A 12,118-nucleotide genomic window follows, 5' to 3' on the forward strand; every position below is an offset into this window, starting at 1 on the left:
CACTAATAAAAGCGTTTACTATTGATAAAGATGTAATGTTTCTTTTTAAAAAAAAAAATTGAGATACACTGAAAATCTAGCTCAAGTGGCAAGAGCGATTGCTCTTGAGAGGTGGAGGTTTTAAGTTTAAGTCACATCTATGTACTAAGTGAGATTTCGTCTTTATGACGAATGTCAGGGAATAGCTATCCTTTGTTGTGTAGCCCACGGTCCATTGAACTTTCTATAAATTAAAAAATAAAAAATAAATTGATGGGTTTGAACCCTCAAATACTTAAAATGGTTTTAAAAAAACTAATAAGTGATGAAGTATTAAATTACGATATCAAATGAAATCCGTTTTAATTTTCCAAATTTTTTTTTTTTTTTTGGTACAATTTATTTTTGCACTGTACGTAGAGAAATGAGTCAGCAATTAAGAGCAGGATTTGAACCTATAAATAAATAAATAAATTAGATTATCCCTATATACGTGTATCAACAAATTAACTGAACTTGGCTAATACTATTCTAAGTTGAAGTATCTATTGAATATCTAAATAAGGCAATTTTCCTCTCAAATAAAAATATCGCAAATCTAATTTAACGGCTCCTAACAAAAGCCATATATAGTAACCGGAGCCACTAACATTACAGCCATCAATTTATCTACCCTTCTTCTACAACTTCTCTTTTTGCTCTATAAAAACAAACCCTAGATCACCATTTCTTGGCTCACGGATATAATAATAATAATTATAATAATAATAATAATAATAAGTACATTCAACCTCCCTCTCTTGTCTTCTTTCTGCGTTTCGCCCCTTCCCCTCCTTTCTCCGCTCTTGGTAACAGTCGTTTTAAAGCTTTTCTTTTAGGGCGTTTTCTCGGTTGTTACTTACAAGAGGGAAAGGAAATATATTAAGTTTGTTTTAGAGAAATTGATTGAAAAGAAAAAGAAGATGGAATTTCTCCATAAGCTGTGGGACGAAACGCTCGCAGGGCCAGCGCCTGAGACGGGCGTGGGAAAACTGCGTAAATATGATTCATTCTCTGCATCACGATCGTCACCTCCTGTTGTTGAGGAGATGCCTATTATTACTCGAAGTATTACTATTTTAAAGAGTAATTCTAATTTCAAGAACCTTTCTATTGATCCTGGTTCTGCTCCTGATTCTCCTGCTTCCTCTACCTGTACTACTCCTAGGACACCTTTTTCACGTAAGTTTTTCATAATTAATATATTTTTGCTGTGGTAGATTGATCTGCATGAGGATAACAAAAAAAGGGGTTCTTTAGAATCCCAGGAGGTTTTCTAATGGATCTTGAAAGTTTCCTGATTTACTTTCATAGTGTATTTATTTTCTTCTACTTCAATTTACCATATATAGATCTTCACGATTGTAAATAGATTAAAAGGCTCGTTTCTATCGATTAGTTGAGAAACAGTTGCAAAAGGGTATATATGAATTGAAATGTTATGACTGGTTGGTGTGGAAGTGTGACTTTATTTCTAACAATTAGAGTTTTTCTCTTTTTTGAAATTTACTATTTTCTTTCCTACCAAACACACAGTTCTGAAGCTGTACTGTTGTAATAAGAAGTCTGGTTTGTGTTGTGATGCAGCTGGGACACCGAGCGGGGAATTAAGGAAATGGACAAGGAGAAAATCGTCTGCTGATGCATTACAAGACTCTGAGCCTAGAAGTCCGACTGTTTACGATTGGTTCTCTCTCTTTTTGTTTTCTTACTATAATGACATTTATGCCCCTTGCCTCTCTACAACTAGCCACTCCCTCTATATATCTCACACTCTTATTTTAAGGCCTTGATACCGCTTTATACTTATTATCCCCACCAAATACCAGCAATATCACCCTTTTCTTTTCCATTCATTGGAGTTTAGTGGGTAAATAGTTATCCTTTTACATTTATCGTAATAAATTCATACTGATATTAATAAATAGTGTCTAGAAGATTTAAATTCGAAAACTTTCAATTTTTATAATTAAAAATACAAACTAAGCAGATAGCTGATAGACAAAAAAAAATTCCTCAATTCTCACAAAAAAAATAACCAGTTCTAAATTTATATAGTGCTAACTATAGCTTGCTGAAAAACAGCAGCTAACTATACTTAAAATTTGAGAAAACACAAAAGAAAACCCAAAGCGTTCCCCTTTGTGTTAGGATGTTTAAGATGCAAATAATGTTGCAAAAATGAGAGGGGAAAGTTATCATTCTGCACGTACCAATTAATGGGTTATGGGTTTATCTTTAATGTTTGCCTAAATGTTTAATTGCAGGATTGTGATAAGTGCTTTGGACCGTTGAGAGAGGATATGTAGTGACGATTTTTGCTTGAAGAATCGGCAACAATATTTAAAGAATAGAAGAATGTACATATATATATATATATATATAGCAAACTCTTGATCATATCTTATAATATATATTAGGAATAACTAAGACCACTGCACGGTTCTGAGATACATGGCGTTGAAGGAACCGAATGCTGCTTCTTAGAGTTTCTTAGAGAGGAATGGAAAAGGAAAACCGGCTTAATTTTCCGAACACATATTTGCTTGTTGGGGTGTTTGATTTTCTTCTTCTTCTTCTCCTTCTTCTTCTTTGTTGTTGTACATATACATGGTGTCGTTGTTTTTCTGTTTCTTGGATTTGTATATATGTTCTTGTGAATATGGACTCTGTATTTATATCCTCTATTAATGAAACTTTGTGGAGCTTGAATGGACAAAAAAAAAAACTTCAGCTACAGGGATGATTATAAATTGAGATCTTTTCATATTCAAATTATAAACTATACTTTCAATTTTAAAAATGAACGGTTGAAATTTTATTAAAAATTTAAATTTATAATTTAGAAATAAATAATTATTTATTGACTAAATTTATACAGTCATGTTAAACTTGAACATAGGGAGGATTTTAATATGTTGGTTATTGATATTTTTGGCTTTATTTGGTATAAATAGTCTAATTTTTGAAAAATGTACTTTCTAAAAAATTGAATTCCTAAAAGAATTACTTTCTCATAAATTATAAATATAATTTTACTTTTAAAAAAATAAAAATTTTACTTTTTTGTCATACATTTTAAAAAACGAAAATACTAATAACAAAATTAGTTTTAGTTTTTATTAAAATATTTAAATAAGTATATATTAATCAATTGAATTCTAATTAATTAGAAAAATTCTACTAACTCAACCCTAAGCAAATTACTTTCTCTACTATCTACTTTGCTAGAAGTTGTTTTCATCATGTAATTAAAGTGAAACTTTTTATTTTTATTTTCCAAAAAGAAAATGTTATTTTCTCTCAATATTCATCCAGTACCAGTACCAGTACCAGTACCAGTACCAGACCTCCTTTACATTATTTTGTAGGGCTGCTTTAACTGTAGATAGCAGTAATTACTAGCACCATAAGAATCCTTCCTTAAAGCAATGAAGTAATAATCATCCCTACCAGTCTGTCTGTCTGTCTGTCGGTCTGTGTAGCTTCTCCACTAAAAATTAATAAAGTTGATGTGGTAAGAAATGTAGGGTTGAAAATCAAATATTATTTGAGTGTTTCCTTGGGGCAGCCAATGCATCACTGTTTGTAGATCTATCATTTTTTGTTCTGAGAATTGTCTGTGTCTATCTTTAAAGGTGACATCTCATATAAACCAATATCAACAAGAAGCTCCAAATCATTACATGATAATCTAAATATTGAGCTAGTAATTGCCCTTGAAGTTAAGAGTCTCTAGATCTTTCTTCACTTCTTATTGGGTTAATTTTTAATGAAATGAACACTAAAAACAAGTGTGGAATTTAACGTGGTCCGCCTTCATCCCTTTAACACTAGTAATCTAATATTAATAAATAATATATAGTAAAAAAAAAAAGAAGGCTAGTAATTTAGTGTTTTTAGTGATCCAAAAACAAAAACAAAAAGAATTGTACCTGTTTTAGTCCTGTCAAGTGCCATTCACCAGTGACCGACCTCTGTAAGAAAAGGCCTATACACAAGGCAAACCCATTTATATATAATAAGAACCCTAAAAAAATAGCTACAAATAGATCTGCAACATCCCTAAGGGCCCAACCCATTCGTCCAAATGAAAAACAAAATTCTCTCCTTTTCTTTTTCATTTCGTTTTAATTTTTGTAAGAAATATTAACAAGTTTTACCCTAACTGAATATATATTCAGTTAATTGAGTTTTGGAGTTGAAACCTTTCCCTTTTTAAAAAAAGGACCCGCTTTGTACTTGTTACCATATCACCAATCCATTGTTTTTTTACATTACTCATTCATATGATTGGATGGTCGACCAGATTATATTACTGACTTTTAATATAAAAAAAATTATAAAGCAAAAATAGATGAGTTGATAAATTTAACGTAGTCGACATATACAATGTCTGAGGAGGATATTTTAGTAAAAGATAGTACAAATTAATGGTATTAACTATGAAAAAGACTCTTCTGAAAAAAAACCATACAAAAATTTATATTTTGATTTATGATAAATTGGAAGTGAATTATTTTTTGAAATGGACAGAGTACTACAATGTACTAAAATTATATTTGGCAAATATAATATATAATAATTGACTTAACAACTTTAAAGACTTAGCTAACATATTATTAAAGATCAAGCTTCTTGTTTTTAGTAAATCATATTTAGTAGGACTACTAATTTCATGATTCAGAAACTTTTAATCCTTTTATTTAATTATAATAGTTATATAATATATTTATTCTTTCTTTTTCTTTTTTTGACGAAAAAGTGAAATTAATTAATTTTCTTCACCAAAATTTATAGAAAATCTTCTATTACTAATATTGGCTATGAAATGGCCTATTTAATGTTATATTCGAATCAGATTGTCAAATTCTGGTGCAAGCTCTAAAGGTCACTCTATTTTTTATTCTCTAGTTAAAGATCGTTTCAGCTTAATTAACGACGACTCAGTCAATTGCAAAGTCTTATTTGTTAGACAGTCAGCTCATCATGTGGCTCACTTGCTTGCAAGAGCTGCATGTCTGCAGTCTGATCGTGGAGAGTGGGTTGCTATCGTTCCTCCTTTCATTTGTAATGTTCTTTCTCTTGATTTAATGCAGTAAGCTTTGATGGTTTTTCTTTTTAAGCTTTGATAACCCCATTATTCTAATAATTATATTTTACTGAATCCTATTAAATATAATTGCAAGAAAAGAATAATTAATACTATGTATTAAAATATTTATATTATAAATAAGTTTATTGCTTAATAAAATTGAAATTTAAAGATTATAAATTTGTGATGCAGTTTATTATTTGTATAATAATTAAAAATAATAAAATAAGGATGAAAAATTGTATAATTATATGATTATTTTTTTTAGAAAAATAAAAAAGAACAAACAGTTGTATAATTATGCTATTATTGAGAAGAAAAAGAAAAGATAAAATGAAGCTAATATAGTTAGTTATTATTACTAATATAGTGTTGCTAATTTATTTTATTTTTAATTTTAATTTTGTAAATTAATTTTAAAATGTTTTTACTTTGTAAGTGTTTTATTAAGTTATACCTTCATTTAATTTGGAGCCTTTAATATATAAATTTTAATTTAATAATAGTATTTTTAATTTCTAAGCTATAATGTACATGAAGTCTTTATAATCAGAAGGCATTTATGATCTTACCAGCTGCAGTTCAAGAGCTTTGGATTTAGAGTGGAGCATAGCAAAATTGTCGACCAACAAACCATGGCCGTGAAGACAATTCTTTTGCTTGCTTATGCAGCATAAGCATAAATTGAATGTTTTTTCCTGTCTCAAAGCATACAGCACAGGTGAAATACAGACCTTTGAGAAATGCCTGACAAAGATCACAGCATGGCCTCCTGGTCTTAATAATATACATCAAAATCAAGAAATCGTTGAACCCAATATGGTCATCAGGCTTCTTGCCTAACGCCGTATGTCACGGCCCGCCTCGCAGCTAGGCAGGGAAGGCTACACAACACGGCCGTGTTGGATTTCAACACTGCCCGTGTTGCCAACACGCCCGTGTTGGTTGAATATAAATGCGAAAGACCTAGAAGCTTCGGGAAACACGGCCACGGTAGGTAACACGGCCAATAACCCCAAACCGTGTTCTGAACACGGTCTTGAGCACGGTCATGTTCTGAACATGGCCTGAAACACGACCATGTTGGCGGACAGGGGGAAAAACTATAAATACCCCTTCCTTGTATCATTTGTAAGTGGATGGTTGTGTAGAGAGAGAGTGTGCTCATTGTAACTATAAAGAGAGAAGTGTAAAGAGACTTATAGTGAGTTAAACAATATAAGCATACACTTCTAAAATTCTTGCATCTCTTTGTGCCACTTTCTTGAATTTACTTCCGCTAGCGTAATTGCTATCATTCTGCCGAGTTTGGCAATCAAGGGAAGGCTGACTAGCTATCTTGACTTTCGGGGAAATCAAGCGAGCTAGGCCGCACGTGGGCAAAGTTTTGGTGATAAAATAAAACTCACGTGACACGTAAGGATGCTTGGTGACAGAGGTTCATGACCCCTTTCTCTCAGGAACTCATCAAATTGGCCTATTATAAATTATAGCTAGCAAAATATTTATAAAATTATAGCTAGCTTGTAACCCAAATTATCATTAATATGACATTTATCTATTTGTAACTTTTGTTGTTTAGGTTTATATAGCAAAAATTTGTAGGAAATAGAACACTTTAGTTCCTAATAGAAATGATTTGAGTAATGAAGTGACAGGTAAACCCACATTAATGAATAATCATTGAAAATCTCTTTTTTTTTTCTTTTTTTTTTTCTTTATCAAATTTCCTTTTTTAATTTACTGTCAATATCGAAAATAGTTATTTAATTTTTATATTAATTTATTTTAATAAATAAATATTAGTATTTTTTGAGAAGTTTTATAGTTCTCTATTATGAAAGTATTAAATTCTCTTTCTATATAAAAGTTTTATGATCTTCCATTACAGGAGTATTAATTTTTTTTTTACAGTGTGGTGAAAAGAAAGAAGAGATTCAATACAATATTTAAACAATCATATTCATCAAAAGATACATAAAATCGATATATGACGAACCATCTCCGAATGAAGCGCTTTTTTTGTAGAATTACAATCTCTGTCGATACGATTCAAGATTGTCAAGAATAAATTTTTTTATATGTATTTTTGATATTTGATATTTATTTTTATCTTTTATATTAAGATGTACTTGTTAATTTTTTTAATAAATTATTTAAATCTTTTTAAATATATATTTCAATATATTAACTAATTTTATATCGTTTAATCTAGCATAAATATATATAAAATGAAAGACAAAAGTGCATATCTTTAAGGTAAAAAAAAAAAAAAAAAAAAAAGAAGAAGTGCAAAGTAAAGTAAGCTTAGGGGTATATGTAAGTATCCCTCAAAGAAAATGAAATAATATTTATTAAAATTAAATATTAAACAAAACTTTTCTTTCTATTGTTTTGGTGATAATAGGTTATTGGAAATGGGGTTTGTAAATGCTAATGATATATAGTGAACGTTGTTATATAATAAAGTGAAAAGTGGGATAGGTTGATCTTTTATTCTTCGGTTACAAGCTAGCTATAATTTTATAATATTTTACAAAAAAATAACAATTTATATATTCAATAGATTTTTAACGATATTAGTCAATAATATATTAAACTTAAAAAATAAAAATCTTTATGTTGAAAAAGCATATAATGAAAAGATAATTTTTTTATTTTTCTAAATTAATAATATTGAGTGTAGTGAATTTCTTTTTTAACAATTAAAGAAACTGTTGGATTAAAGAGTCCAATGGCTTGAAAAAAAAAAAACAAACAAAGAGACTATGATATAACAAGAGGAACCACCCCTACTTAAGCACCAGGATCAGAGGTCCAAATAAGAAACAATACAAGGGAATAAACAGAGAGGTCCAAGACCCATAAAATAAACATAATAAAGTGAAACAAACGGCACTAAGGCATGAATTCATGAAAAGGAAATGCTAATTAGTTCATTATTGTAAGACTTATCACTAAAGTAGTCCATCTTCTTTCCTGAAAGTTCTAGTGACTATTGAAGCCAGAGATCACCAATTCTACCCTTTTGCAGCACCAAATGTCCATTGCATCTCTAGACTTCGAGCTTGAACTACAAAAGTCAGCAAAATAAAACCTTGCAATAACGAGTCCAATTAGGGCACTAAAACACAAAATGGAGCTTAAAATAAAGAAAAATAACAAAAGAAGGGCAAGAAAAGCCACTAGGGTGGCTAGCATCGAAGTTAACCCTAAACGATCTAAGAAAAAAATAGAGAGGATCAATAGATGGTGGTACACGTCGTACTCAGGTCTCATTTTTTTTACGAACAGTATTGAAATATTTAATAAATAAATTAAAATATTAAAATAAATACTTTCTCTTTCTAAATAAATAGGTCATTTTTAATTTTACATGCGAATTAAGAATATAAATTTTTTAGTTAATATTATTATGACTATATTTTTAAAATAACATTTTTATTAAAATTTCTATAAAAGTTATAATTTCCAAATGTAAAGTATAAAACTTAATTGCATGTAATAATATTGGTGTTAATTAATGAAGGATATCTTTTTATAATTACTTATTAAGTTAGTAATAATAATAAAAACTATAATTAAAACGGGTAAAAAAATAATTTTGTATGAAAACTCAAAAAAAATATTGTATGGTAATTTGCAATTTCAAAATGTAAGTAAAAATAACTATAGATATTGATATTTATATTAATTACTATTGAGTATTCTAGATATTTAATTATTAAATTAACAACTAAAAGGGAAAGTCACATATATTCTTGAAAGAACTAAAAAAATAGAAATGGTCTATGAAAATTGGATTGAGGGACTCAAATCTTATAAAAGTCATTTATAGTTTTACTTTTTATAGTATATTTTACATTGAAATCGAAGTATAAAATCAAATATAAAATAATAAAGTCTTTTGGTGCATTATTTACAAATTAAGTTATTAATTCACATATGGAATGAATTACTCTATAAAAATTACTAATATGAGTTTACAATTTTTTTTTATGTCAAATAACCGAGGATACAATAATAGTGTATCTTTTTAGCTTATCAAATTCTCATTAAAATTGATATTATATTTTTATAATTCAAGATAGATTATTGTACTGTCAAATTAGATTTTTAAAAATAATTAAATAATATAATAACTTGTTAATAATATCTTATCACGAGAAAATAATATAAGGAATCATTAATAATAGTTTTGATATTAAAGAAAAGTCTAAATACATCCTTAAATTAGCTCTTTAAATTTGATTTTGATTTAAGAATTTTTTAACTTTTAAATCTTTTTTAAACAGATTTTCAGCACCATAATTATTTATTTAATTAATAATTAAAAATGAAAAATGAAAAAGTAAACTATGATATAAAACGTATAAAAAAAAATAACTATCTTTTGGACGGATCACTTTTTAGGTTAAAATTATTAATAAAAGAATTCTAACTCATATTTCTTTTGATTTATTAATGGTTGAAGTTAAAGAAGCCTCGTTTATGCAAGTGCGTGCCAAACTTTTACTTTTCTGCAATTTAGCACATTTTTACCACGACAAGGGTAATTTAGGAAACACAGAGCACCGGCAACCGGCAGGCAGCTCACCAAAGGCAATTCCCATAAACACCATGTCGTTTTCCGTTAATTCTTATCTCCAAACAAACTTCAACATTCACCTCAACAACTACCAAGCCGGCAACAACGCTCACCATCACGCCGGTGACGGAAATTCCAACCACAGCCAATCAATTCCTCTCCACGTGTCCTTCTTCTATACCCCCACCTTCTCCTTCTCCGTCAATCCCCACTTTTCCCCGTCAACCTTTTTTTTTCTTTCACTTTCTTTTATATATATAAACGCACTTCTTTTTTCTTTTGTTTTCTCTCTAAAAGGAAAAGAAAAATTAATCAGATCTGAGCCGTTGATTTATTTTTGTGCGTTGAATAATGGACGATGATGATGATATGGAGATCCAGTCACAGTCGCAGACGTCGCCGTCTCCGTCAAACGGAAGAATCACCGTGACAGTAGCGGCCGCAGCCGTGGCGGAGCCGCAGCAGCAACAGCAGCAGAAGAACAATCTGGCGGTGATTCCGTTTCAGATCCAGCAACAACCACCGAAGAGCAACGGCGGAGGAAGGGAGGATTGTTGGAGCGAAGGAGCGACAGGGGTGTTGATAGATGCGTGGGGAGAGAGATATTTAGAGCTGAGTAGAGGCAATTTGAAGCAGAAACATTGGAAAGAAGTTGCGGATATTGTGAGCAGTAGAGAAGATTATACCAAATCAGCGAAAACTGATATTCAGTGCAAGAATCGGATTGATACCGTTAAGAAAAAGTATAAGCTTGAGAAAGCTAAGATTGCTGCTGGTGCTGGCCCTAGTAAATGGCCCTTTTTCCAACGCTTGGATCAATTAATTGGCCCGGTTGCTAAAAGTACTAATGCCAGTAATATACCTGTAGGTATTCCAGTTAACTCCAATGTATATCGGAAGGTACAATTGAAGAGCAATAATGTGAAAGGAGGACAGTTTCGAAAGCGTGGTCATCAGGTGGAGACGGAGGAGGAGGAGGATTCTGAAGAAGAGGAATTTGAAGATTCTGATGATAGCCTTCCACCACCGGAGAAAAAGGCAAAAAGGGTTGTTGTTGTGAAGGAAAAGAAAGGGTGGGGAAATTCGATTCGGATGTTGACACAAGCTATGCTCAAGTTTGGGGAAGTGTATGAGCAGGCTGAGAGTGCCAAGTTGCAGCAAGTGGTGGAGATGGAGAAGGCTAGAATGAAGTTTGCTAAAGACTTGGAATTGCAGAGGATGCAATTCTTTATCAAAACCCAGATGGAGATTTCACAGTTGAAGCCATGTACAAGAGGAGCAAATGGTAGTAATCAGCATCATCACAGTGGTAGTAACAATAATATCATTATGAATAACAATAGCAATAACAAATAGTGATAGTGATAACTAAGAGTAGACTTTGTGGGTTACTTATATAATGTAGTTGAATTTTAGTTTTAGATTTTCAGTCTTTTCTTAGGTTGATCTGTGTTATAATGTGGGTAAAAGATTACCCCCTTGGTTACTGGTAAACTTGCACTTGGTAAGGACACATTTGTAGTTTGTAGTGTTGGGTTGTATTCTGCTTGTTAAGTTTAATTTATGACAGCATTTCACAGTTTGAAACTTCTTGTCTCTATAATGACAACACAATCTCAATTGAGTATACAAACATTTCTTTACTAATTACTTGTTGCAGCTTCTCCAACATCTTGGTAGTACTAGTGAGTCTTTTTCACTTTTGTGCATTCTTCTCTGCTATCCATCTGTCTGATGTTCCATGGATACTGACAATTCTATTAGTCAGTAGTTTCAATTAGTGAGTTGCTTGCTTCAAGTAGAGATATGATTGTCTTTAATGTCTGTGCCAGGTGTTGCCAATTCTTTGCTCAATCCATTGACTCTGTTATCTGATTCCTTGACATTTGGGAATGCCCTGAAATTTGAGGATTTGTTTAATTCTGGTCTGCTGCAGCTAAGCCCATTGGTCCTTCCATAATGGCATACAAGTTCTTGTTCCAGCTACCAACGCATCCATTATAAGAGATTGGCATACAGGAGTAATCTCAGTTGCTCTTTATCTTCCATTGGTGTGCAAGTGAGAATTGCCAGTAGCAACTTGCTAAGAATGGGTTACTGCCCAACATGGTTACTTGATCTATTGGGATTGAGCTTTTTAAATTATGAGTACTACTGTTAGTATAAGACTCTTTGAGTAAAGTGTACGGTAAACCATTTTCTATGATTTGCTCTACTCATCAGTTACCCAATTCTCTAAAACATAAGCCACCTCAAAATCAGGGAGGAATATAAAAAGTGACCAAGTCACATTACATGCATCCTTAGTTTTTGATACGAGGATAACACATATTGTAGTTGTGATGAAACTAGTTCATATTGAAACAATTAAAAGGAAAAAAAAAAAAAAGAAGGGAAAAACAAAGTACAGACTCTTG

General features: G+C 31.0%; 2 protein-coding genes across 5 annotated transcripts; both read left to right on the forward strand.

Annotated features, from left to right (window-relative positions):
* Positions 1–681: 681 nt before the first annotated feature.
* Positions 682–2,775, forward strand: LOC125370994 (dormancy-associated protein homolog 4). Of its 3 annotated transcripts, none has more exons than XM_048378629.1 (3): positions 682–1,200; positions 1,606–1,705; positions 2,286–2,775. In XM_048378629.1, the coding sequence occupies exons 1-3, from the start codon at positions 942–944 to the stop codon at positions 2,311–2,313; spliced, it is 387 nt and encodes a 128-aa protein (XP_048234586.1). In that variant the 5' UTR covers positions 682–941; the 3' UTR covers positions 2,314–2,775. The 3 variants fall into 3 exon arrangements, with proteins under 3 accessions (XP_048234586.1, XP_048234587.1, XP_048234585.1); XM_048378630.1 differs by having other exon boundaries at positions 687–1,200; positions 1,606–1,686; XM_048378628.1 differs by lacking the exon at positions 2,286–2,775 and having other exon boundaries at positions 688–1,200; positions 1,606–1,874.
* A 6,848-nt stretch (positions 2,776–9,623) lies between these two features.
* Positions 9,624–11,907, forward strand: LOC8260429 (trihelix transcription factor ASIL2). Of its 2 annotated transcripts, none has more exons than XM_015725383.3 (2): positions 9,624–11,010; positions 11,534–11,907. In XM_015725383.3, exons 1-2 carry the CDS (start codon positions 10,053–10,055, stop codon positions 11,659–11,661), a joined length of 1,086 nt encoding a protein of 361 aa, XP_015580869.1. In that variant the 5' UTR covers positions 9,624–10,052; the 3' UTR covers positions 11,662–11,907. The 2 variants fall into 2 exon arrangements, with proteins under 2 accessions (XP_015580869.1, XP_015580871.1); XM_015725385.3 differs by having other exon boundaries at positions 9,625–10,986.
* Positions 11,908–12,118: the final 211 nt, after the last annotated feature.

Source organism: Ricinus communis, chromosome 8, assembly GCF_019578655.1.
Source record: "Ricinus communis isolate WT05 ecotype wild-type chromosome 8, ASM1957865v1, whole genome shotgun sequence".
Lineage (NCBI taxonomy): Eukaryota > Viridiplantae > Streptophyta > Magnoliopsida > Malpighiales > Euphorbiaceae > Ricinus > Ricinus communis.

What these genes read in the sequence shown, in the direction of transcription:
- LOC125370994 (XM_048378628.1), top strand. Translation starts at nt 942, where the DNA reads ATGGAATTTCTCCATAAGCTGTGGGACGAAACGCTCGCAGGGCCAGCG. An exon ending in TCCTAGGACACCTTTTTCAC is followed by an intron (nt 1,201 to 1,605) that starts GTAAGTTTTTCA and finishes GTTGTGATGCAG; the next exon opens with CTGGGACACCGAGCGGGGAA.
- LOC8260429 (XM_015725383.3), top strand. Translation starts at nt 10,053, where the DNA reads ATGGACGATGATGATGATATGGAGATCCAGTCACAGTCGCAGACGTCG. An exon ending in TAATCAGCATCATCACAGTG is followed by an intron (nt 11,011 to 11,533) that starts GTAGTAACAATA and finishes TGTCTGTGCCAG; the next exon opens with GTGTTGCCAATTCTTTGCTC.